The sequence below is a fragment of the Sminthopsis crassicaudata genome, chromosome 1 (genome assembly GCF_048593235.1).
Source record: "Sminthopsis crassicaudata isolate SCR6 chromosome 1, ASM4859323v1, whole genome shotgun sequence".
NCBI classification, from domain to species: Eukaryota; Metazoa; Chordata; class Mammalia; order Dasyuromorphia; family Dasyuridae; genus Sminthopsis; species Sminthopsis crassicaudata.
Genome location: NC_133617.1, coordinates 48,201,345 through 48,228,951, shown reverse-complemented (window position 1 = coordinate 48,228,951; position 27,607 = coordinate 48,201,345). Strand labels below are relative to the sequence as shown.

The following is a 27,607-nucleotide window of genomic DNA, read 5'->3' as shown; positions in this document are numbered from 1 at the left end:
AAAAGTTTAAGAAGTCCTAATCTGCATTACTCTCTTTGTCCACTGGCATAACATGCTTTGCTAAACAGTTCTGGATAAACTCCACCTGTGCCATTCCCCTTTTAAAATGTCTGGAAGTCTTAAAGAAAAGGAAATTCAGGTCTGGACCATTCTTGATAAAGTGATCAGGACTTGCTTTTCTAGATATTCACAATACTTTTATATACTTTAATGATACATTTTAAAATAGTCTTGAATTTTACCAGAAAAAAAGCCAAGGTTACTGAAATAGACCTTGCAGACCCCACATCATCCTTTTAAAAACTGCATAACATTTGTTCCCCCTAATCCATTAACACCTCATCTTCTTTTCCCTATGATCTTTCAAACAAATGGTTCAGTTTATCTGGTTCTAGTGAGTGAATTCATTAAAAGCAGCCAGGTGTTTTTTTGTTTTTTTTTTTTTTTTTTTTGTTGTTGTTGTTTTTAACTATCTCCTTTCTTGTCCTATTACCTATTACTGAAGTTTGTCCTTTTCTAGTCCAAAGGTCATACTTCTCTACAGAGAAAAGAGAAGCAAAATAAGAAATAAGCCTTGTCAATCACTCAAAGCAGTAGTCCCATCCTCCCTTTTTATTCTTATTCCCTCCCCCCAAAATAGCTAATGCACACACACACTTTTGCACCTGTCTTTCATTCTAAAGTTTAGCACTTTTGACACTTCTTACAGGACTAATACCATACTTTTGTATTCTTCCTCAGTTACCTGCTCTCATGTCCATCCTCTATGTTTTGTCTTTGTAAAATATAAATTGATTAAGGAGTTCCTTATATCATCAACATTATTCACTTCAGGTGACTTCCCCTTTTCCTTATCAAAATTATTTTTCTTTTGAATTCCATTCTTTCTTATTAAAGCTTTTTATTTTTAAAACATACGCAAGGATAATTTTTCACCACTGACCCTTGCAAAACTTTGTGTTCCAATTTCACTCTTCCTTCCCTCCACCCCCTCCCCAGATGGCAAGTATATATGTTAAACATGGTAAAATATATGTAAATCCAATTTAAGCATATGTATTTATACAATTATCTTCTTGCACAAAACAGATCAAAAAGGAAAAAATGAGAAAGAAAATAAAATTCAAGCAAACAACAAAAGAAGTGAAAATGTTATGTTGTGATCCATACTAAGTCCCACAGTCCTCTCTCTGGATGTAGATGGCTCTCTTCATTACAAGATCATTGGAACTGGCCTCAATCATCTCGCTGGAAATAGCCATGTCCATTAGAATTGATCATTGTATAATCTTGTTGTTGCTGTGCAAAATGATCTGGTTCTGCTCATTTCACTTAGCATTAGTTCCTGTTAGTCGTCTCAGGCCTCTCTGAAATCAGCCTGTTGATAGTTTCTTATAGAAATATTCCCCAACATTCATATGTCATAACTTATTCAGCCATTCTCCAACTGATGGCCATTGAATTTCATTCTTGAGAGCTTCTGCTATTTTCCGGGGCTAACTTTCCTTACAGAATTTTAGTCCATGAGAATCTACATATTAAATAATAAAGAAAACCAACCAAAATACTATTTCTGATAGTGTATACAACACTTTCCCTGTAGATTTCTACCTTTCTGTTGAGAAGATGGAATTATGGTTCATTACTTGTTCCCCAGGATTAAAAAATTGGTCATTACATTTAAGAGTTTAGCTTCCTTTAGTATATATTTCCATGTATTATTGTAGTCATTTTGTTCTTCTACCTCCAACTTCATTCTCATCAGTTTGTGCCAGTCTTCCTGTTTCTCTGACTTTTTCCTATTTGTCATTTCTTACGGTATTCACATACACAATTATTCAGCAATTCCCAGATCAATGTTATCTTCATCAACTGTTCACTTTCTGAATGTTCCTCTCTCTTCTTTGATTGGCAGAAGTGATGAAAACACCTTTGTTGCTCCCGAGGTTTTTAAATTTTCTTGACCAAAATATTATAATTTTATTAATATTTCCAGTCTTTCAGCATCTCTTTTATGAATCACCACAAGTGGGCAGCACCCATCTGACTTGACATATCTTCTTGGCCATGTCCTGAATACATGACCCTCAGGTGGTGCAAAGTGCAGTGAGCTAGACCTGGAGTCAGGAAGAACTGAATTCAAATCCAGCCTAGGACAACAGCTGTGTGACTCTGGATATTCACCTTGGCAAACCATCTAGTATCTCCACAAAAAAAATCACAACAAACCCCAAGTACGATCATGAAGAGTTGGACATGACCGAATGACAACAAAAACACAGATTTGACTAACTGGTTGACAAAGGTGTCTCAATCCTTTTGGCAGAGTCATCACTTCTTTCTCTAACTTTTTATTGGATAATCTTTATTGGATAATATTTCACCTGGAAGTATCTCTTCCACTTGGGCTCTTGGGACCTAAGGGCTGGAAGGAAACTGAGAAATCATATATTCAATCTCCTTATGCTACAGATAAGATAAGGCCCTTACAAATTGAAGCAGTCTGTATAATGTTGTAGAAATAATCCTTTGAAACCTACCTCCAGTTCAAGATAAGGCCCTTACAAGTTGAGGCGGTATGTATAATGTTATAGCAATAATGCTTCAGAAACCCATTTCCAGTTTAAGATTTCTTTGAAGTTAACCATTTAACAAAATTTTAGTTAGTTTTTAACTAATTGGGTGTCAATTAGCAATCAATCAAGGAGTATTTATTAAGTGCCACTATGTGCCAAGTACCAACCTAGACACTATAGATAACAAAGACCAAAATGGCAGTCTTTATCTTAAAGGGGCTTATGTTCTTAATACTCCTAAGCTGGTACTAATATTATCTCTATCATATCTTCCTCACTGGGTTGTTCTAAAGATCAAATAACCACCACCACTATAACAATAGCTAGCATTTATAAACTGACTTAAATTTTGCAAATTGTTTTAAAATACTTTCTTACTTGATCCTCACAATAGCCCTGGAACTTGGATATTATCATAATTCAGATGGGAATTTTACAGATGGAAAAACTGAAGCTGAGAAAGATTTAAGTCTTAAGGTATCTTCCTGATTCCAATGTCTGCTCTGGGATAAGAAATATTTGGTGCTTTGCAAATCATAAAATGCTTCATTAAAAATTAGCAACTATTATGATTAAGTGATTTTTTTCCCCTTGGTTATATAACAAGTAAATGTCAGAAGCTGAATTCAATCCCAGGCCCAGTCAAGAACACTCCTTTGTCAGTTATTCTCTGGCTTTTGAGCATCTTTAAGTTTCAGCCTCAGTTTCCCTTTATTTAATATTGGAATAGCTCACATCTCCAAGCTCTCCTACTCAACACCCACAGGTTTAGTTTTGTTTCCTTCCTTGGACAGGAAACCTCTGACTTGGTTCAGGTTATCATTTACAGGATTTCCACACACTGTAGTTTAATAGCTGCTTTAATCTGACTCCCCTGTATCTCCAAGGATAAAATAATGAAAAATTTTAGGATCATAAAATTAGAATTGGAAGTGCAATTAGAGGTCATTAGATCCAATCTCATGTTGCTGATTAGGAAACCAAGATATAGGGAAGTTGACTTGTCCAGGGTCACACAGGTAATGCCTGGGACAGGATTCAAATCAAGTTTTCCTTGCTTTTAAGGCCATGCTCTTCTCTTTAGTGTCTTTTCTAATTTTATTTTCATTTGTATTACCTGAATTTCTCTCTGCTTGGCCCTGCCAAGACCACCTGAGGTTCTAGTTTTGCTGCCTCTTTCTTCCGGATTTGCCTCAAACCATTCCATTTTCTTTCATTTCAGTTTCCATTTTTTGCTTGTTTCTTGTGATTCTCCTCCTTCAACACAGCTATCTAGTCTTCAAACAATTCTGCTACCATCTGCTTTTTGGCCTCCATCTGGGTCCTACATTGATTATATTGTGAGAATAGAGCATCAGAGTGATCCTAAGACTGTCATATTGTCTTTTGATGTCAGTTCCACAGTATGACACTGGAAGTTTCTTTCTCAGTAAGAAACTCATCTTCCTTAAACCTTTTTGCTTGTTGTTGGTGACTTGCCCAGAGTCATTCAGCTACTAAATGTTAGGTGTCTGAGGTCGAATCCGAATTCAGGTCCTCCTGACTTCAGTGCCAGTGCTCTATCCATTGTACCATCTAGATGTTTCATCTTCTTTAAACTTAAGAGGATTAGAACTCACTTTTTAAAATTCCTGGCTGAGCAAACACTTCTGGTAAGTTCAGTAAACTTTTTCTGCTATGTAGTCAGAGCTTGAGAACTATAACTGGACAATACCAGGAGAAGCTTGAACTCAGGGCTCTTATGGGAAGTATTATCAACTTAATATAAACTTGTTATATATTGCTAAACTTGCTGACTTTTAAAACTTGGTATAAACTTGTTTTATTGGGTTTCAGCACAAAGGAACAAGCGGAAGGAGTAATCAGGAATACAACAAAGGGAAAGAGTAAAGGCAACAAGGGGTGGGAATATCAAAAAAGTTGAGACGGGCAGACAGGGGATTCCATATGTTGGATTAGGCACTGAATGAGCCTCTTTTCTAAGCAAGGAGACCTCAATTGCACATCCCACTAGTTTATCTTTCAACCACCCCTACCCAATACACTAATTGTCCAGACAAAGCCAGCTCTCCCCATTTCAACCAGTCTGCCCTGGTTCTGATGTCAGGCATCTGAGCTGGATTTCTGCCCACTGGGAGATACTTTGAGGAGGGGGTAAACCAGCTTAGCTAGGAAACCGTCACCAACTTTCCTCAAGACCCAAGGTCCTGAATGGGTCTAAAACAGCACCGAAAACCTGGGCTCCATTGTTCATCCCAAGTTATACTCATGAAGTAACAGTGGTCTCCTCTACTTTCATGGAAAAACTCCCTTTTAGGAAAATGTGCCTGACTCCAAGATGTGATAATCCGAAATAGTTGACTGCTTCATGAGAAATCCACTGGTTAATGCAGCAAGCAGCTGGAAAACAAGGAGAATGTAAGACATTTCCACCCTCCTCTCTACCTTCCCCTCCAACATGAAGAAAAAATAGTAGCCTGTTAGCAAGGCAGGCCTGTTTACTTATGAATACCACCCCAACCTCTTCAGGAGGTACTCCATACATAGTGAGAATAACCTGATAAGAAAGGGGAATTTTCCAAAAATCCCAATGCCATCTTATCTTGAAACCCAATATGGGGATCAGACATACAAATGAAGCAAAGATAGTCTGGTAAAGGGACAAAAAAAAAAGTACTAGCTATGGGACAGAAGACCAAGATTCACACCCTCCTATGCTACTTATTACATAACTAATCTTGGGCAAGTGACTTAACTTCTCTAAACTTCAAAGTCACTATCTATAAAATGGGTCTTAGGTAATATCTAAGGTCTCTTCCAGCTCTATTCTCTGACCTCTGAACCAAAAGACTTAGGAAATAACACCAATTTAGTGCAAAAACAAAATTCTGTCAAAGTTTAACCTTTTGATAAGTTACCAATTAGTAATTACTATTATTATAAACAGATAACATTTATGACATTTTAAGGTTTACAAAATTTTATACACATATGGATACATAGAGACAAAGATAAAGAAATGCACATACATACATATATATATATATACATATAAAGAGAGCAAGAGCCATAAACAGAGAAACAGAGGGAGAAAGACACAGAAAGAAAGAGAGGGACAGAAAGGAACAGAGAAACACAGGGGAGAGGGACACAGAGACAGAGGAGAGAGACAGAGAGAGAGAGAGACAAAGAGAGACAGAAACAGAGACAGGGATAAAAAGAGAGAAAAAAAAAAAAAAAGACAGAAAGAGTTCTTCTTCCCACTGTGTATTCCAATGGCTCCTTACTACTTCTAATTCATTTTGCTATATGTTCTATCAAGTGTTAGGGAAGGATAAGAGAGAAGGCAGCTCAACAGAGGGCATGAGAAGCTCATGCCAAGAACTCTTTCAACTGTATCTCTGTAGCCACATCCTTATCTTTCCTTTAGCTTGAGGAATCCAAGGATACCTCTTTTTTTTTTTTTTTTTTTTTCCTGTAGCATTTGGGATTAAGTGACTTGCCCAGGGTCACACAGCTAGGAAGTGTTACGTGCCAGAGACCAGATTTGAATTCCGGTCCTTCTGACTTCAGGGCTGGTGCTCTATCCACTGTACCACCTAGCTGCCCCATCCAAGGATACCTCATCCATCTCTCCTCTCCATTTCCCTCATTTTCAATTCCTTTAAGAACTCATATTGTTGCTGCTCACATCTGTATCAGATGCTTACCTTACTGCAACCCTAAGAGGTAGGGAGCACAAGCTTATTTTCATTAACAAGGAATCTGAGGCTCAGAATGACTTGCCTAAAATCATGCTTCTAAGTGTAGATCTGGTATCTGCAACTATTTTTGACTCCATGACAAGTCTTCTCCCCCTCTCCCCCTCTCTTTTTCCTAGTAAATTTATTTTTTTAATACACATTACATTATAAATCATGTTGGGAGAGAAAAATCAGAGCAAAAGGGAAAAACCATGGAAGAGATTAAAAAAAACAAACAGAAAAATGAAGTGAACATAGCACGTGCCAATTTACATTCAGCCTCCTTAGTTCATTTTCTGGATGCAGATGACATTTTCTGTCCAAAATTTATTGGGATTGCTTTGGATCACTGAAGCACTGAGAAGAACCAAGCCTTTCAGAGTTGATCATCACACATTCTTGCTGTTATTGTGTACAGTGTATTCCTGGTTCTGCTTGTTTCGTTCAGTATCAGTTCATGTAAATTTTTTCAGGCCTTTCTAAAATAAACTTGTTTATCACTAAAAATAGTTATTCCATTACCTTCATAAGCCACAACTTGTTCAACCATTCCTCAATGGCATCTACTCATTTTCCCAGTTTTCTGCCACAAAAAGAGTTGCTACAAACATTTTTGCACATGTGGGTCCTTTTTCCTCCTTTAAAATTTCCTTGGGATAAAGACCCAGTAATGGCACTGCAAATCATTTTGTCTCCTTTGAACTTCCATGTATCTTGTCCTCTCCAGCTGCTTCTCTCCCCAACTCTGCCTTCACTAGCCCCTCCCTTACCTCCACTTAAAACAAACAAACAAACAAAAAAAAACAAACAGTCCTTCCCTGTCTCTGGAAACTGCCCTGTGTATTTACTTACCATCCCATTTTTTCTCTCTCCTCTCTTGCCATCCTTCTTAGTCACCTACATTTAGTGTGTCCATTTGTCCACAACCTCCTCACTCACTTTGCATCCCCTTGCAATGGAACTTCCATTCTTATCCCTTCCCTGAAACATTTCTCTCTGTGATGCTTCTAATTGCTCTTTCATCTTTTCTCTCCCTCACCTTTATTCTAAATCTCTTAGAAGGTACATTTTTTTCCTTTAAAAGTCTCCTTTTCTCAGCCTTGTGCCATACATTTTTCAGGTTTTCTTCCTCTTTCTCTGACCAGCCCTTTTCTATCTTCTCCAGTTCAATTCAGTCCTCTCCAATGAGAGGCAGCATGGCAAACAGAAATGACGTGAGATCCAGGAAAACCTGGTTTCTTTGTACTGTGGGTAGGTGTACAGAGTAGGTCACTTACTGAACAAGTCATTTAATAGGAACATTGCTAAAGGAGTGGTTTAGAGGCAGGAAGATGCAACTTCAAACTTGGCCTCAGAAACTTACTTCATGACCCTGGACAAATCACTACTATGTGTCTATCATAGTGCTGAGCACTTGATAGAGGCAGTAAAAATCAGGAAGTAAAGGCATCAACACATCTACTCCAGAAGCTTACAGCATGATCAAATATGCCTGGCTTGGAATCAGGACTGATAAAATTGCAAAACCCAATCCTGAGGAGAAGGCCTGAGAAATGGTATCAGTCATCATCCTGCCCACCTCAGGCACTCACCTCAAGAACCAGAGCCCCGATGCAGCACCACAACACATGGCCAAGAACAAGCTTCCGAAGCTGCTCCAGCTTTGGCAGGCATCCCTAATCAAACAATAACAGTGTAACAGTTCACAGATCTACAGACCTTGATGCTTTACAGAAGACTTTTCTCATGACAAGAGTATATATTATTAACCCACTTTAAGTTGATTCAGAGAGGAATAATGGACAGATTGTTGGACTTGGAAGGATCCGAGCTTAAATCTGTCCTTTGTCACTCAGTAGGTCTTTACCCTGAGCAAATCATTACATTACTCTGAGTAGCTTTATCTGTAAAAGAATATGGTGGGGCTAGATTGGTATCTTCAAACTCTAATAGAAACTACTTCCTTTAGGCTGCACACTGATTTAGAAAATCACACATTAACATTATCTATGTTGCACTGTATTTTTATCAATTCAGATAATTAGAATTAGTGTGACCCTGGGCAAGTCATTTAAGCAGTTTTTGTTTCAGCTTACTACACAATGGTGAAAAAATTATTGTGAGGATCAAACAGGATAATATTTGTTAAAAAAAAAAAAAAAAAGTGCTTAACAGATAGTAGGAAGCATATAAATACTTATTTCCTCCCTCAGTATGAGGTAGAGAAAGAACTCAAACCCAGCTCTGCTGGCTCCATATCTGGGGCTCTTCCCACTATAACATACTGTCTTGACCCCTGGAGAATAGAACACTGCAGATTCTGTGCAGGGATTGGTGATTTAGTCCATATGATGCACCAGCTATAAAGAGTAAGCTATAAGGTCATCTGATTAATATATAAATATGCAATTCATAGAGAAACAACTCCCTTTCCACTTCTGTTCAATTCAATGAATATTTTAAAAAGTGAACAGTACAAGCAAAAGCATTTCAGGTGGGAGTTTCTTTTTATCTCACTGATAGGGGTTTTAGTTTTTTACATCTACTATGAGCAAGTTTCTAAGCATAAACTTTTGCACACAATAGGGTTTTTCCGACTCCTCACCTCAAAACCCTTGTACCTTGGAAGAAGAGATAAGCCAAACTGAAGCCATGATGCCATGGCCAAATATGGCAGAGAGGCGCAAATGCCCAGTGTTGTCTCTTTCTTATTTTGGGGAGAGGTAGGTGGAATGCCAAAGGGGCGGCACGCTTATGGAAACCTGGGACTCAGAATTAAGACACAGCCAAGCTCAGATCTTACTCTTATGAATAACAGCTGACATTTGCAGAGTTAATGATAGTCAAGTATCATTTTACAAATGGGGAAACCCAGGCTCAGATAAATTAAGAGGTCCTACAGCTAGTAATGATCAGAGATCTTCCCAAGCTTAAATCCTTTCCTCTTTCCATTCCAGTATGCTATACTTACTGATTAAGTTCTATATCCATAGATCTCAGTTTCCTCTTCTGTAATAAGCAAATAAAACCTATAGTAACTACTCCATAGGACTATTGTGAAGGTTTCAAATGCAAAGCACTTTGTGAAGCCTGAAGCACCACATAAATGGCAGCTAGGACTAAGAATACCTCTCTCCCCATAGCTCCTGAAGTTACCTACCTCCTGATACAGTAACTGAGAAGAATCTAAGGCACCAGTGCAATTTGAAAAAATCTTCTGGCAGCAGCTTGTAGGAGCAGAAAAGTGGCCCGTCACCCTCCAGTCCGTGTAATTGTGAATCCCACAGCACTGCAGCTGGGAGAGATAAAGAGGCCACAAGGAGCTTGAGAAGGCACCCTGAAAGGCGCCTACAACTGTTTGTTCCCCCTCTCCACCAGTGACTATTCTCTCTTCTCCCACCTCATCTACACATACAAAGAGAGAGAAGGAGAGGGGAGGGAGGAGGGGAAAGAGAGGAGGAGAGAAAAAGAGAGAGAGAGAGGGGGGGGAGGAAGAGGGGGAGGGAGGAAGGGAGAAGCAAACATATACACACATTCCCTCCCTCCTTTCCAACCACCATCAGAGGGCTTTCTGTGCTTCTCTTCCTCCTCATTCCCAGGCAGGAGCAATGTAGATATGGCTCTGCTGTTCCAGGAATGATGATGTAAGGATGGTGGAGAGGCTGAGGACTCGATAGTAACAGACCATCGATCCTTCTGCTGAAGAAGCCAGAATGACAAATCTCTTTTTAGGCTTACCTCTTCTTGGAGTCTATCAACAACTCTGGACTTGGGGTCAGATTGGTTTCCATACTGATGGAGAAGATCATCCAGCACGTGCATTTCCCAGTCTCTCTGACAATGACAGAAGCATCCACATTTTATAAAGGGAAAGCAGCTCTGAGTCTGGCAACAGCCTATCCTCAGGGATTGGATCCCCTCTTGTCACCTGGCCAGTGGGCTTTGCCTCTCCTGGGTCCTTTTCTATATTCTATCCAACTCATTGATATCTTTCCTAAAACATGGTACCCAGAAATAGATACATAGTATACCAGAGGCCGCTGGAGCCAGGCAGAATACAAAAGCTCTATGATCTCCTTCCTCCTAGCTACCAGTCTCTCATGATACAACTTAGAATAGAATTAGCCTTTTAGGTTGTTGTTGATCTGACACATGCTGCGTTTATGAACCAAGAAAGCCCTAAATTAATTTTCCCACACACTCTTATTTATTTTCATATTATGAATATTATTTTTAGAACCCTAACATAGGACTTTATGGCTATTTATTAAATTCACTCATTAGGTTCAGCTGATTATTTCTTATTGGACAAAAATTCATTTTAAAAAAGTAAATAAAATAAAGGGGGTTCAGCAGTTCCACTGAGCTCCTACCCATAAAATATGTTACTCTCAGCAGGAAAAGACCTGTTTGTACAAAAATACATACAGCAACACTATTCATCATAGCAAAAAGTTAGAAAGAATCTTGATGGTAGCATTGGTACATTGATACATTGATAGTAGGCTATTTTTTTCAATCTTAAGGCATAGCACTACCAATCATATATTCTATATTGCAGACAAAGTGAAGTCCCCAATCTCCTCCCACCTTCTCCTACTTCTATACCTTTATAAAGGGCACTCCCAGATCTAGAACATCCTCATAAGATCATATACTTTGGAGTAGAAGGGATCTTAGAGGCCAGCTAATCTATCCCCCTCATTTAAAGATGAATCAAGGGGGACCCAGAGATACTGAATTGATTTGTCCCAAATCTCCCAAGTAGTAAATGCCAGAGCTAGGGTTTGAACCCAGCTTGCTGGACTTCAACCACAGCCTACTTTCCACTATACCAAAGTAGCTCTTGGTATCCTCTACAGCAAACCATTGCTTATATGGTCATGAAACATTTGACTCTGGACGGGAAAGAGAGACAGGGACTCCAACCCTCTCATTTAACAGAGAAGGAAACTGAGGACCAGAAATGAGAAGCATTGCTGTAAGTCACAAAGCATATTAGTGGAAGAATTAGGACTAGAATCAAAGGAAGCACCAGAGCAGCTCAAATGAGTGTTATATCTTCAGGCTAAGAGTTTATAGCTCTGAAATTGCATTCATTACAAATCAGGGCTAGAGTGATTGTTGTGTTCATTGTCTAGATTTAATATGAAGAATGGTAATAATGTGGATAAAATTTAGAAGTAAAATGGTTTTCTTCCTTTCTTCCCTTTTTTTCTTTTCTTTTCTTCCTTTTCTGTATGACTCTGGTCAAGTCACTTAACTCCAATTGCCTCTTTTAAAAAATTTATTATAGCTTTTATTTACAAGATATATGCATGGGTAATTTTTCAGCATTGACCCTTGCAAAACCTTCTATTCCAACTTTTCTCCTCCTTCCCCCCATCCCCTCCCCCAGGTAGCAAGTAGACCAATACATGTTAAATACAATATATGTATACATATCCATACAGTTATTTTGCTGCACAAGAAAAATTGGACTTAAAAATTCCTTCCTTTTCCTCCTCTCTCCTTCATTTCTTCCTTCCTTCCTTCTTTCCAGCCTTACTTTATCTCTCTCTTTCTTCCCTCTTTTCCTTCATTTGTTCCTTCTTTCTTTTTTTCACCATTTGTTAAATATTTACCAGCATATACCTCATTAGAACTGATTGCCCATCCAAGGATTTTCCCATATAGTTTACCAGACATAAAATTACTTTTTCTCCCTGTGCTTAGATGGCACCTTAGAGGTTATCTAGTTCAATTCCATCATTTAATAAATGAGAAAACAACATCCACAAAGATTAAATATATTTCACTCAGGTCAAGACTAGGGTCTCTGACTCTAAATCCAACATCCTTTTCTCTATTCTGATTTACCTCCTTTTTTTTCTTTTCTTTTTTTAAGTCTCAGCACTTCTTCTATTGAACTTTAAGTGTTCCTTTAGCTAAAAAAGAATTCTCCCTCCACAAACTTCCCTAGAGCATTTTCTCTGATAATATTCTACTTTGAAGGACATAAGTCAAACATGTGAAGGAATATACTTAGGCAAATATTCAGACATGCTTTAAACCTAAGATTTATTTAAGCTCTCAAGTCTGTCTTTTCAGCAAGAAGTCAACAGCAGCTCTTCCATAGATGTGATTCTCCAACTCTCCCAAAATCCCAGAACTGGAAGAAGCTCAATCCATACCTAAAAAGAACCTTTTTTTATAATATTTCCAGTAAGTCCTTACCCACTTTCTGCTGGAAGTTCACTAGCTCTGGAAGCAGTCTGTTCTACTGTGGAAAATCTTAAGAATGTTTTTCTTGATACCCACTCTACATCTATCACTCCTCACTTTAAGATAACAAGATCTAAAGTTTTAGAGCTGAAAGAGCTTAGAGATCATGGACTCCGACCTTTTCACGTTGCATACAAAAGGCCCAAAGAAATTGAATAACTAACCTCATCACTCCTAGTTCTGTGCTCTAAGGCCAAACAACATGGCAACTCTTCAAACACCTGAGAACCATGCATAATAATGATGGCTGATATTACCACAGTGCTTCAGAGTCTACAAAATACTTTTTGGACATTAACCTCATGCCTCATTTGAAACTTATAACCTACTATTATCTCCATTTTATAGATGAGGAAACTGAGGTTAAGTGACTTGCCCAGAATCACATAGTAAAACAAAAACTTCTTGAGGGTAGAAACTGAATCATGTTTCATCTTTGCATCAAAAAAATCCCCAAAAAACAACCCCCCCCCAAAAAAAACCTAAACCAAACCTGGGTCTTCCACACAATAGATACTTAATATTTACTGCTGAATTGAATTTCTAGAGAAAAAATAACCTAAACTGTTAGGTAGAAAATGGGATAGAAGGAATGTATAGTAATATGAAGAATGCCCAAACCTGCTAATGACCCATCAGACTTTATTCCCTGGGACATTTGGCAGAAACAGGAAAGCTAATTCACAGGTATGCATTAATCTCCCACTATATACATCAGGCACACTGTACTCTGAAAGACTCTCAGGTAAAGGAACTGACAGTCTACCGTCTTAATAGCTCTAATATCTTCAGAGGAATCCATACCTTTCACAGAGGTACTGTGGACACAGTAGGGAAAATTCTAGAGTTGGAGTTACAAAATTTAGGTTCAAATTCCAGGGCCTGACATTGACCAGTTGAGTGACAAGGTCCTTTCACTTTGTTTAGACTCAGTTTCCTTACATGTAAAATGGTGGATATTCTATTTAGCACCCAGAGAGTTTGGGAGAAGAGCATTTTGCAAACCTCATAGTGCTAAAGAAATGGGAATTAATATATCTCCCATCTGTCAGGCAACATGACTACAACGTGACTCCCTAAATACCTTATCTTCACCAGGGTTGACCTTTTCACCATCTCCCTGTGATTTTAGCCTCTCAGTTTCATGAACACTTAAGGCTTCCCCATTCCATGAAGAGACAGTATGGTAGACAGAGAAACCCATTGGGTCTTGAAATTTTTTATTTATTTTTTATTTTGGGGAAAATTTTAAAATTTGAGGAAGGAGCGTACACTCACTCTAAACTGTAAGGATCAAGAAAAGCACAGGTATGACCTTCAGTATGCCTTTAAGTTAAAATAAAAACTTCTCTGTTTAGTATTTGAATTGAGATTTGAGATTGGCAGATCCTGTCACATGAACTTGGGAAGTCTCTCCAATGCTTAAGACCTCAGTTTGTATCAAATAAAGAGAGTCACAGGGGTTGAATCTTTAAGATTCCTTTCAACTCAAAAACCTTGTGTGGGTTAGCCTGTTGTTTATTCAACACAGTCACACAGTCATTCTTTGTCTCATTTCCCCATATCTATAAAATGAAGGGATAGGACTAGATAGCCTCTGAGGTCCTTTCCAGTTTTAGACCTCAGATTCCTGTGACCCTTGAAGTCCCCAAAGGCCCCTGGGTCACTTTCATGGTTACTCAGGGTACAAATTCCCAAGGTCCACCTCTCAGCTTCTTTAGACCTGAAGCAAATTTGGGGTTTTCTTGGCAGAAATATTAGAGTGGGTTGCCATTTCCTTCTTCAGATCACTTTACAGATGGAGAAGTGATTGACCCAAGGTCATACAACAAATAAATGTCTGAAGTCACATTTGTCTTCCTGATTTCAGGCCTGGTGCTCTGTTCACTGTGAGACCCAGTTGCCCTTGAGCCCAAATAGCAGTTGTCTAAAATGAAAGTTACAGGAGATTTTGTACTTTCTGTAGGAGACTTACCTGGCAGGATGCTGTGTTTGCCAAAATAGCAGAGGAGACTTCCATACAAAGCAGAACCATGACTCCATACAGAAACTGAGAGAGAAGACAGGAGAGAAAGCATGAAACATGTTCCAAGGGGGCAGAGGCCGCAGGGGCAATGGTATGAGAGTCAAGAGACCTGCATTTAAATCTTAGACTTTCAATGTACACGAGCTGGGCAAAATGATTTCCTTTCAATGGACTTTGGTCTCCTCATCTACAGATGAAAATAATGTTCCCTGTACTCTTTAACCCATAAGAATTTTGCAAGGCAAGTTCTAAATGCTATAGAAATAGAAGTCATCATTACTGAAACTTTTATTCCAAAATCTTTTTTTTTTTTTTAACTTTTTTTTTCTTTGTGAGGCAATTGGGGTTAAGCGACTTGGCTAGGGTTACACAACTAGTAAGTATGTGTCTGAGGCTGCATTTGAACTCATGTCCTCCTGACTCTGGGGCCAACGCTCTATCCACTGCACCATCTAGCGACCCCAAAAGTCTCTTAATTAATAAAAAGAAAAAACTTCCAAAGATGAGAAAATTTCAAATATATAATTATAGAATAACAAAAGAAAATGGGATTCAGCTAGAATTTTAGTTAAAACTATTGTTATCATCTATAATAATAATAAATCACATTATATTTCTATAAGACTTAATGGTTTACAAAGCATTTCCCTAATAACTAGACTCTGAAAGAAGTATCACATTTTAAAATATCCCTATTTTAAAGATGAGGAAATTGGGCCAAAAGGAAGTTATTTCCCCAACATCACACAGCTAGTATAAATCAGAGTCAAGAATCAGTACTGTTTCTATTAGAATATGAGCTTCCTTGAAGGCAGGAATGTTTTTTTTTTCCTTTTTTCCTTCGTAGCCCCAGAATGTTGTACATTACAAGCTTAACAAACATTTGTTCAGCCAGACTGAATTAGATTTCTGCTAGTCCATAAGGAGAGACTGTAATTTAATTGGGATTTAGGTAGAGGTGTTTGCTTTTCTAGGACATAGGAGAAGCAACTTAAATTGAGAATGGGAAGCATCTTATGCAGCAATTCATGTGATGACTAGTATGGAAATATGTTTCAAATGATTGTACATGTATAACATATCAGATTTCTTTCTGTCTTAGAGAAAGGGGAGATAAGGGAGAGAGGGAGAAAAAATTAGAACTCAAAATCTTACAAAAATGAATATTGAAAACTATCTTTACATGTTATTAGAAAAATGAAATACTATTGAAATTTTTTAAAATGTGAAAAAGATCCATGGATCTTAGTGTATTGCAAGCTCAATGAAAGTCAGCAAAGCAACAGGCACAGGAGATCCTACTGTACTTTGCCCTCATTAGTACACAGAATGTACTATGTCCAGTTGTGGGACTATACTTTAGGAAAGATATCGAAATAATCAGATTGATTCACTATCTTTTTTATTTGGTCCCATTTACATTTATTTGATTTTGTCCCGTAATTGCCTAAGTCATCATTCTTTGTCTCCAAACTTAATTCAGAAATTAAGTAGGCCTATAATGAGTTAAGTTTAGAATTCAACTCTCCTGTTAATCACTGTTTTATTCTTGTGTTAAGGAAATATGTTACCCTTGAAAGATAGAGGTGGACTCCAGGGAGTCTGCTCTGGTATCTCTATCCCACCAATCTATCATTAAAGGCTGTCTGGTTTGTTATCCAAAAATGTCTGGTTTGCTATCTCTGTCCTTGTAAATGCAGCTGGACTCAAACAATGAACATTTCCTAGTCACAGGACAAAGAAGGAGGGGATTGTTGCTAGCCCTCATTCCTAATTTTTATCCAATCATATTTTCTTTCACTCATAAAGCTAGTTAGGTTCCTCTTTTCTGTGCTCCCTAAAACTATAAAAGAATTGTCTCCATCATTTGGGGTCTTAGCTTTGCTTGGGAAGCTGAGATTCTACTTCTTAAGTGAATTCTTGCTTTAGTAATAAATTGGTCATGCTCAGAACTTTGTGTCACAATTTACCTTACTTTGGCTATTACAATATTGGGATGCCAGAGTTTACCCAAAAGGCGGCAACCAAGATGAAAAGGAAACTGGAAACCATATCATATGAGGATGGATTGAAAGAATGGAGGACAGCTACCTCCCAAGTTCAAACTCTCGTTACTTCTTACCTTGCTTTTTGCAATAGTCTCCTAATTGGTCTCCCTGCCCCCCAAGACACTTCCCTCTTCAATAATCCTTCTATTTAGCTGTTCAAAAGCACATACCTAACCATTTCATACATGCTCCTGCCAAAAACCTTCATTGGCTCCCTTTTACTTTTAGGATCAAATGACTACTTTGCAATTTAGGTTTGGTGAGTTAGGGGAAGAACACTGAATGCTTATCCTTGACTTGGCCAGGGCCACACACCTTATTTTACAAATAAGGAAACTGAGGTCTAGAGGTGTTTAGTTACTCATCCTAGGGTATATAGCTAGAGAATAGCAGATGTAGCATTTGAATGAACTTCTTGAAATCCAAGCTAACACTTCTCTACTGGGCTTAGTTGTCTCTGTGTTGACCATAGCATGCCCTCTTTCTTCATCTAAAATGGAAAAAAGATGCTCCATCAAAGTCTAGCCTAGTATAGTAAGCACTGATATCTTAGATTAGTCAAGTCCCAGATCCCCAACTACCCATTCATGGGTTGACCAGGCAAATCACTTTATCCCTTAGGGTCTTGGTTTCCTTATCTATAAAACTGTAAAACAAACAAATTCATGCTTTTTTGTGGAACATGGGTAGGGAAAAACCTTTGTAGGTACACATTGATATACATGAATTTGTCCAATTGTTATGGAAAACAATTTGGAATTATAATTTTTTTTAGAAATTCAGTAAACTGTTCATCTGCTTTTGATCACCATGCCTCTGAGGAATTCCAAAGCAGAAAATAAAAAGTGCCACAGGCATCAATATAATCACAACAGCATTTGTGCACTAAAAAAATGGAACAAAGTAGATGCCCCTCAATTAGAGAATGGCTGAACAAACTGTGACAAATGAATGTGATGGGATATTGTTGTGTTTTAAGAAAAGACAAATAACAAATTCCTCCTTTGAGACTCTGGAGCAATGCTTGCAAAGTGAAGAAAACATAACTTGGAAAAGGTTCACAATGGCTTTTGTTATTCTGTCATGTCTGATTTTTCATGACCCCATTTGGCATTTTCTTTTTTTTTTTTTCCCCAATAGATTTTTATTTTTCCAAATACATGCAAAGATAATTTTCAACATTTATCTTTGCAAAACCTTGTGTTCCAGTTAAGATTTTCTTGGCAGAGATACTGAAGTGATTTGCCATTTCCTTCTCCATTCATTTTACAGAGGAGGAAACCGAAGTAAACAGTAAAATGACTTGTGTAGGGTCACAAAGCTAGTAAGGACTGAAGCTAGAGTTGAATTCAAGAAGAGGCTTCCTGACTCCAGGGATAATGCTGTACGTGCTACCTAGTGCCTTATAATACACAGTTACAATCAAGTAAATGAAAATAATACTCCTAAGCAGCTGAACTTGAATTAATTTTGACGACTGATATTGCTTCCTGAGGCAAGATGCTGGAAAACATGCCCCTTCTCTCAAGAGAAGGATGGTGGGCTGCCGGAGTGGAATGTTGCCTATGTTGACATCATTCAGTGATTTCAATTACGTCTACCCTATTTGGGATTTTCTTGGTGAATATACTGGAGCAGTTTGCCATTTCCTTCTCTAGTAGATCCACTGGATCCATTTTATCAGGTAATCAAGTTAAGTGACTTCCCTAATCTCACATAGCTAGGAAGTATTTGATGCTGGAACTGAATTCAGAGCTTTCTACCTCCAGGTCCAGTGCTCTACCCACTAAACCACCAGCTGCCTCAATCACATAGCATTTGGCATAAATCTTTTTCTTTGTCACCAGGGAAGGGTCTTATGTAGGAGGGAATATATAGGGAAATTAACATAATTGTAACTTTAAAAAAGTTACAGAAAGAATTGAATTTCTGAACTGAACTGAATTAGCATCTGGGTAGAGAGTGACAGTAAATAGTGGACATTCTGTACGAAGATCTGAAGGAATCATAGGTAAACAGACAGTATTGAAAGAATATAAAATTGATCATATATTTTAAAGTTTGTGTTTTGCTGTGTGCATAGAAATGTTCTTTTTTTTGTGTCTAAGTTTAGAATAAAAGTAAATTTATGTTAAAAAAAAAAAAAAGAATAGACTATAAGTTCCTTGCTCTACCCTTGAGAGTAGAAATTACTTCATTTTTACTGTATGAATGTATGTAAATCACCCCACACACACACCTCACCTGACACCGAGAAGATGCTTAAAAAGAGCTAGTCAATTGAATAATCTAACAAGATACTAAGGCTCTTGGCAGGGAGATAAGGCAAGAAGCAGCTCCTAGGATTTGATTCAACAATAGGACTATGTGAAAGTGTGAAAGGAAGAAAAGAACCGTTCCTAAGCTGAAGGTACACTCACCATGCCTTGCCAGGGACCAGTGTTCCAGCGGGATACACCTACAGCCAGGCCCCCAGTAATCAGCAGCAGTGGGGCTGTGATCACTACCAAACAGCCCAGAACCACCAAGAAAGGATTGTCACAGAAATACTGATAGTTCCAATGGGTTCTGAGAGCTGTGATACCAGCCCAAGCCATGGCAGCTGCAGCTCCCTGAAATATAAGAGCCATATATCAGTTACTTGGGCAATAAACATTTATTAAGTGTCTTCTATGTAACAAGTATTTGTACTAAATGCCTGGAATACAAAAAAAAAAAAAAAAAAGACAAAAAAGATAGTCCCTGCCTCTAAGGAGTTACAGTTTAAATAGGGAAGGCAACATGAAAACATCTATGTACAACAAAATATAGACAGGTTAAATTGGAAGTACTCAACACAGAGAAAACATCTGAGATAAAAGAGATGACTTTCTGTAGAAGATGAGATTTTAGCTGGAACTTGAAGGAAGGCAGAGATGAAGAAGGGGAGATTAGGGAAAGGAAGGGAGGGAGGCTTTCTTGTCATGTCCATACTAAATAGATCTTCCCCTACAATGGAAAGCAACTCTGTGCTTATTTCTGAGTTCTTTGAAAGGCTCAGTTAGTTAAGAAAACATTTTTTGAACACTTGAGATGGAAAATGCCATCTGCATCCAGAGATAGAACTATGGAGACTGAATGTGGACTGAAGCATAGTATTTTCACCTTTTTTTTTGCTTGTTTTTTTTCCCCCTTTCTCATTGTTAAGGGTCAGGTCAATTCTCTGAGAGCCTCCACAGCTATGGGTCATAGCATCTGAAGGAGTTGCAGGGCAGCCTTTGCTGTTGTGGACTAGGAATGAGATAAATTGGAGGAAGAGAGAAGAGGAGGGAGGTCAGAAAACGCAATGGCTTCTCAATCAAAGAGGTCAGAGAACAGCAACTGCTTCTCAGTCTCCTTGTATCAAGATGAGATTCATTCTGGGTTGGATCTCCAGCAGCTACTGTCAGGTGGCTCCCATGTATTCCAACATTTCATGGTTTTTTCCTTTTGTCTGATTTTTCTTATACTACATGACAAATATGGAAATATGTTTAAAAGAACTGCACATATTTAACCTTTATCAGATTGTTTGCTGTCTTGAGGAAGGGCAAGAGAGAGAGAGGGAGAAAAATTTGAAACACAATGTCTTACAGAAATTAATGTTGAAAACTATCTTTACATATATATAAATAAATACTATATAAAAATAAAATACTATGAAAAAATTTACTGAATACAAAACTTCATGTTTATTACTAAGGATACCAAAAAGAAAATTTACCCACTACTTATATTTTGGGGGTGTGGAGGGTTTGACAGGATAGAAGTGGTATGCTATGATACAGATGAGTAAACTACAAGATACAGTGTTGCATGGTTAGAGGGAACCACTTCCAAAAACAGACAGACAAATGCCCTCAGATAACTGGAGTTAGGAGAACTCTCTTAACTGAGGGCATTGGTGAAAGATGGTATTGACATTCCTAAAGACCAATCCTAATCATATTGCTACTGGTGTGTAAGAAGCTTCAGGGAATCCCCATTCTTTTAGTTTAAAGACCACAAATTCCCATTTGACCTTTATGCCTTTTTGGAATCTGACTCCAGCCTTTCTCTTGGAATTGATTATACCTCATTCACTCTGTGATACTGTGTCCACCCATTTAAAGGGCCCTTACAATTCCCTTCTCTTGTTTTGCGGGAACCGCACATCTCATCAAGCTAAATTTTTAGCACCAGCTATAGTTCACTTGATCCATGAGATGACAGAGTGTTATGCCCAAGGAGGTACAAAGCAGCAGATCAGTAAACAAAAGTATGACAATGAGAACCAGGCTCAACAGTGGCCTAAGTGTTTGCACAGTGCAACAGGAGACTGAGGCCCGGAAGTATTCTCTGTGGATATAGGACTGCCCTGTGGGTGGGATCCTGTCCATATTGAGATAGCTTCATAATGGGCGACGACTCTCTCGCTGGTTGGCTGAATGTGTGACCTCATAGGCCCTTTATAAGCCCACTGCAGACAGCAGTCGCTCTCTTTAACCTGGTTCCCTAGCCTGGGGTAGCCAAGCCAAGCCAAGCTGATGGATAGCCGAGAGGTAAGGAGTTTGGTAGTGAACATGTGGATCTTCAGACCAGGTGTTCACTAGGGAACTGACAATTCAGGGCATTGTGTGAGTAGGTATAATAAAGGTTTTAAAGATTACACATGGCTGTTCTTGAGTGTGCTACTGGTTATTAAACTATAGATTCAAGAGATCGTGGCCAAAGACCTTTGAAGGCCTGAAAGGAGGCAAGCCAGGTAGAGTTGACACTGCAAAGGTCAGTGGTCAAAGCTATTCTGTTGGGCCTAGGACAGACTAGTAATTGTAACTGCCAGGAGTGCATGTTACAAATGGCGCCCAATGTGGGGCGCCAAAATGCTGGAACTCTGTCTTCCCAGAAATCAGCCGCAGTCAGGATCACTAACCGTCTTTATTCTTGATCTTTTACAGTCAAGGTCAGGGGGTTAGGCCTAGCAACTTCACACACACTTTCCTCCCTCAAACGCCAGGAGAGACTGAGTCAGCTTCTGCTTCTCAGTTCTTCTTCCTCCTCCTACTCCTCCCACACATGTCACTTCCCCCTCTTTGTCCCACCAATCAAGTCAGCACAAAACAGCTGGGGAGGGTCAACCTTCAAACAATTTAATATGGAACTGTCCAATTGGCAATTAGTCTCACGTGCTTCATTATCCAAGTGCATTGCTCAGTTCTAGCCCTTTACAGGTTTCCTATTGATATAATGATTGATTTATATTCAGTGTAGAGAAGCCAAGGTCTCAGAGCCAAGGAGAAAAATTCATTTCTACCTTCAGTCAGGCTCCTGGGTAGCTCTCCTGGGGGACTGAGAGGCTTGGAGAGAGAGCTAGGGAAGACAAACTGACTGGAGGCTGAAGCATAAGCCCTTGGACTCAGATTCATTTATCCTATCTTGCCTACCTTGCCTATTTATGCCTACCTTGGTGGCAGGCTCTCCTCCTTAGCTTCTCCACTGAAACCAAGACTCCAGAAGGCCTCTAAGAAAGCTAGCTGAAGCCCCAGGCAAGGAAACAAGATTTTGAAAGAGACAATAAAGAATTTGGACTTTAACACCTGGCTATTCTTGTGATGATTACTGAACTGAAAAGAAGGTTGCTCCAAGACCTCCAGAAAACCGAAAGAAGAACATTACAGAGAATGGCTGAATAAGTTATGGTATATAAATGTTATGGAATATTACTGTTCTATAAGAAATGATCAGCAGGATGATTTCAGAGAGGCCTGGAGAGACTCACAGGAATTGATGCTAAGTGAAATAAGCAGAACTAAGAGATCATTGTACATGGCAACAATAAGATTATATGATTATCAATTCTGATAGATGTGGCTCTTTTCAACAAGGAGATGATTCAGACCAGTTCCAATGGTCTTGTGATGAAGAGAACCATCTACAACCAGAGAGAGGACTGTGGGAACTGAATGTGGATCACAACATAACATTTTCACTCTTTTTGTTGTTGTTTGCTTGCATTTTATTTTCTTTCTCATTTTTCCCCTTTTTGATCTGATTTTTCATGTGCAGCAAGATAACTGTATAAATACGTATGCTTTTTTCCAGTATGAATGCCCATCTTCCCATGCATAATTTTGGGGTTCATTTCTGTATTTATTTATAAACATGTTGAATTTCCCATGCAGAAAATAGGCTCCCTGACAGCAGGAATCATTTTAAGTTTGTATTTTTATCTCCAGTAGGGCCTGGAGTGGTGCTTAATAAATGATTATTGATTAAGGAAGTAGCAGCTGAATTAAGTTTAGAAGGAAAAGATGAAGAAGATGAAGAGGGAGCTCATTCCAGGTACAGGGGATGACTTGCCCAGAAGAGCTCAGAGAGCAGCTGTGTTTTAGTCTGTCTATAATACAGTATATGTGAAGGAGAAAAAGAGGAAATCATGTGCAATAAACTGGAAAAGATAAGTTGGAACCATGCTGCAGAGGAATTTGAATGCCAAACTAAGGAATATTTTTTCCCCTAGTGGCAATAGGGAGACATTGAAAGTTCCTCAGCTGGGAAGCCACATAGTTAGGAAGACTATTTTTCAGAGCTGAAGAAAGAGAAAATACTTTTCAATTGTGGAAATCAGGGAAGGCTTCAAGAAGGGAGAAAAGGTTTTGTGTTGTTTCTCTTCCAAAGAATATATTCTCATTTTTTGTTTTTTGATCCTAAATAACATCTAACATTACCTGCCTCAGGTTGGGCCTTCAATTGAATTGAACTAAATTAATAAACTGTATGGAAGATACCATGGAGACATTGGAAGTAGGGAGGCCATTATAGGGTCTATTTAAAAAGTCCAAATTAAGGGACAGCTAAAGTCAGGAGGACCCGAGTTCAAATTTGACCTTAGACACTTAACACTTTCTAACTTTGTGACTGAACAAGTCACTAAACCCCAATTGCGTCAGCAAAAACAAAAACAAACAAACAAACAAAAAAATATATATATATATATATGTAAGTAAATAAATAAATCCAAATGATGGGCAGAGGAACTGAATGAATATGTTCATGAAGCCAAAAATGGCCAGATTTGCTGGCTATGTTGTAGTCATCCTTACTACATGAACACAAGCTTTAAAAAAACTCAGAAGACTCAGCAAAAATGTTTTTTAAATTATAGAGAGCTGCAGAAAGCAAAGAACAAGATATCCATCCAAAAAAGTGTTTACTTCATACTAGGCATTGTGCTAAGTGAATTTTGGAATAGGAAACAGTCTCTGCTTTTAAAGACCTCTAATTCTATTGTCACTATTGGCCAATTCAGCACTAGGGACTCGATTGAAAGAATTAATAGAACATGGAATGATGGGATCTCTGAGATTACTTAGTTTATGACTTTGTCATAGTATAGACAGGGGATCACCTTGGAGCCAGAGAAAATTTAAGGCTGGGGGGGGGGGAGGGAAGTGGAAGGGCAGTTTGGACCAACCAGAGAATTTTACCTTGATAGATAGTAATTGCTTTGTTTGGAAGTAAAATTAGGAAAGTGGAGGGAAGGAAGGAGAAACAAATGGCAAGACTAGAGAGAGAGAAAGAGAGAGAGAGAGAAGGTCAAGCTTGGGGATAAGATCAGAGACAGATTCTGCCTCCCAGTTCAACTGAATCAAAGGAAAATCTCTGCTCCTGAAATAAAGTGAAACATATTTTTGGAGGCATAAATCCTATACCTAGATTTATATGTGTTTTTTTTCCCTTTCTTTCCTGGAAATATTTTATTTTTTTCCAATTACGTGTAAAGATAATTCAACATTCATTTTTATAATATTTTGAATTCATTTTTTTCTCCCTCCCAAAGACACTTCAAGCCATCTGCTACAGTTACACATGTGCAAACATGTAAACATATTTCTACATTAGTCATGCTGTAAAAGAAAGAACAAAAGGGGAAAGCCACAAAAAAAAATTTTTTTTTTTAAAGTGAAAATAGCATGCTTTGATCTGCATAGTTCTTTTTTCTGGATGGATAGTTATGAGTCTTTTGAAATCTTGGATCATTGTCTTGCTGAGACTTAAGTCGATCACAGTTGATAATGGCACAATGTTGCTGTTACTCTGTACATTACAAGTTTTTAACCTGTAAAAGAATACTAAGAATAAGAACTTCAACAACAATTTGTACCACCTCCATCATACTGCAGAGTATACAGAGGACCAGCTTTAGAAAGAGGAAAATCTTCGTTCTGACTCATTAGCTTTGTGGGCACAGTCAAATCACTGTACCTCTCAATGTCCCCTAAGACACACCAGCTGTTGATCTGTTTTTACAATGTAATAAGAAAAAGAAATAACAGGAATTAGAGTAGGTAACGAGGAAACCAAATTATCACTCTTTGTAAAAGATATGATGATATACTTAGAAAATCAACTACAAAACTTCTAGAAACGATTGATAACTATATTTGCAGGGGTAGTTTTACAAAGTGGGGAGTTTTCCCTCACATAGATTAAATCATAGGTTCGGAATTCAGTTTTTTCCCCCAGGTCACTCCTCAATCTCTCCCCATTGGGGTTACTGGGGTTACTGCTTCCAGGCCCTCTACCTCTCCCTTCCTTGCCCTCACCCCCTACACACTTAATACCAGGAAGCTTAAGAAGGGAATCGAATCCAATCCACATCTTATCATAAACACCTCTAGCAAATTCAACTCTATCTCCAGAAGATCGAACGGAAGGGGGGCGGGGAAAGAGAAGAGCCCCACTACTTCTAGAGACAGCTTATAGCACTCTGGGACCCCTGCGATACTCGGGAAGCCCTTCCAGAACTGGAGCTTGTCTCCCCCTTCCAGTTAAATGCCTCACCCCAGCTCCAGCCTTAAAGTCTCTATTTCTGCCCTTTGGGGCCAAACAACTAGCAAAGGCTCTCTTCCCCTTTACAGAAATGGGGTATAGCCTCTCCCTCCTCCTCCTCCTCTCAAAGTGGCTATTCAGGTTTGTGGGTTAAAGGTTAATAGCCCCGGGTCAGTCCCCTTTCTCAGACACACCCGGGCACCTTCTCTAGGTCGTCATTTACCCAAATCCCAAAAACAAGAAGCCGAGATTGTCAGGGGCGAAAGGTGCTAGAGGGCATTGAGATCGAGCCCTCTCTCACTTTTACAAACAGATAAACCGTGGCCCCGAGAAGGGCTGAGATTTGGACAGAGTCCCACAGAGAACTGATAGCGGGGCAGGGACGAAGTCCAGCTCTCCCGACTCTCAGACTAGGACTTGCACACACCGCGGAGGGTTAGCCCGGGTGGGGTGGAGGAAAACTGAGAAATTAAAGCCGAAATCGTCCACACAGCGCCCGCGGCCCCGCTCGGTTCCCCCCAGCCGCACCCGACCCAGCCCTAGCTCCCGGAGCAGAGGGAGAAGCCCAACTGCGACTCGTACCCAGAGCAGGAGGCCCAAGAGGCGGAACAGCCCCCGGAAGGAAGAAGAATCCATGGCCTGCCGGGAGAAGCGACGTCCCAGCTGCCGCTGCAGCTCTCTAACCCGGGAGTTCGCTTTGTCTAGAGAGCCAGCAGCAACTGAAGAAGGCCCGCAGCCCGGCCAGGCCCTTCCCCCACCCCCTAGGCCCCTCCCAGAGCTTCAGCCCCCAGGATCAGCTGCAGTCCCGCCCCACCCCAAGCCCCACACAATCAGTCTTTATTGATTTTCATTGGGACCCTCAGTTTCCCTATCTGTAAAATGTAGGTAAGGGTATCATACCTATGTAGACATAGAGGGGAGAAGGAGAGAAGGAAGGAGGGAAGTAAAGAAGGGGAGAGAGGAAGGGAGGGAAAGAGGAAGGAAAGAAAAAAGGAGGGGAGGGGAAGAAAGAAGGAAGGATGGAAAGAAGGAAATAAAAAAAGAAGGAAGGGAGGGAAGAAAGAAAGAGAAAGGTATGTGGGACAGTATCTGCTCCACAAAAACAAGCAGAGGCTCTGAAAGTAAGAAAAAGCCAAAAGAGATTTGTTACAATTTCGGGAGAAAGGGCATCTCCTAACTGACAAGGTGTCAGCAAAGGGAGTGCAGAGCATAAAATGGGAAACCTGAACGCAGAGACCCTCCAAGTGGGAGGGAGGATTCGCCTGGCTTTTTCTCCCATTGTTTTGGGGAGTCCAGATTTACATTCTAATAGAGAGATCTAACCCAGAAATAAATAAAAAAAAATACAAGACAATAATAATAAACTCTTAATTTAAGTTTCCTTGAGAACTGATACATAAGCAGACATAGAATCCAAAGCCATCCTCTCCTTTAAAATAAGTGCTTCAATGCTAACTAAGAAGTGGTGGGAAATAGGAAGGGACAACACCTGCAACTTTTTATTTTATTTTTCACCTGCAACTTTTTAGCTATAGCTCTCTTTGTTATTACAAAGTTTCAAGTCACAATTAAAGTATTGTTTAAGGCTATATTCCCATGAGAGTGTTTTCACTCAATTAATTCCACACAGAGGGAAGGAGAAGGAAGGAGTGAGTGAGTTTTCCAACTGACCAGTTCCAGTTTCTGGGCCACTTCTACTCCTAGAGGTTGCAGTTTGTTCTTCATTCTAGAAGAAGACTAGAATAGTGAGTGGTGCTTTTAGATCTCTGATCCCTCCCAAGACATCTTGGATCTACTGGCTAGTTTTCTTTCTTAAGGACCATGTCTTAAACCCAAACCTCTCAGATTTTCATGGATTGGCCACCCAGAGGTCGCAGAACAAGCCCCATTTGGTCATTGTTTGGATCCTGATTGATCCAAAGTGAATGTAAATAGCAGTCATTTCTACTTTGGCCAGAAACCCTGAGGATCTTTCCCCAGATTTATTTATTTTTTTATTTAGATTTTTTTCTGACTAGTTGTAAAAGGAGATTTTTTTTGCCTCAATTACTACTTAACTTTAATCACTAAGTGGGTTCTGGCCTCAGTCAGACTGGGACTCATTGAAGACCTTAGCTTAAA

The 27,607-nt window shown here is 39.1% G+C and overlaps 1 protein-coding gene across 1 annotated transcript; it reads right to left on the bottom strand.

Annotated features, from left to right (window-relative positions):
• Positions 1-863: 863 nt before the first annotated feature.
• On the bottom strand, positions 864-26,241 carry LOC141561733 (tetraspanin-36-like). Its single transcript, XM_074301689.1, has 7 exons — positions 26,069-26,241; positions 19,078-19,269; positions 14,559-14,633; positions 10,058-10,153; positions 9,480-9,614; positions 7,912-7,995; positions 864-4,976 (listed from the first exon to the last, which is right to left on the bottom strand). The coding sequence occupies exons 1-7, from the start codon at positions 26,120-26,122 to the stop codon at positions 4,890-4,892; spliced, it is 723 nt and encodes a 240-aa protein (XP_074157790.1). The 5' UTR covers positions 26,123-26,241; the 3' UTR covers positions 864-4,889.
• Between the last annotated feature and the right edge of the window lie 1,366 nt (positions 26,242-27,607).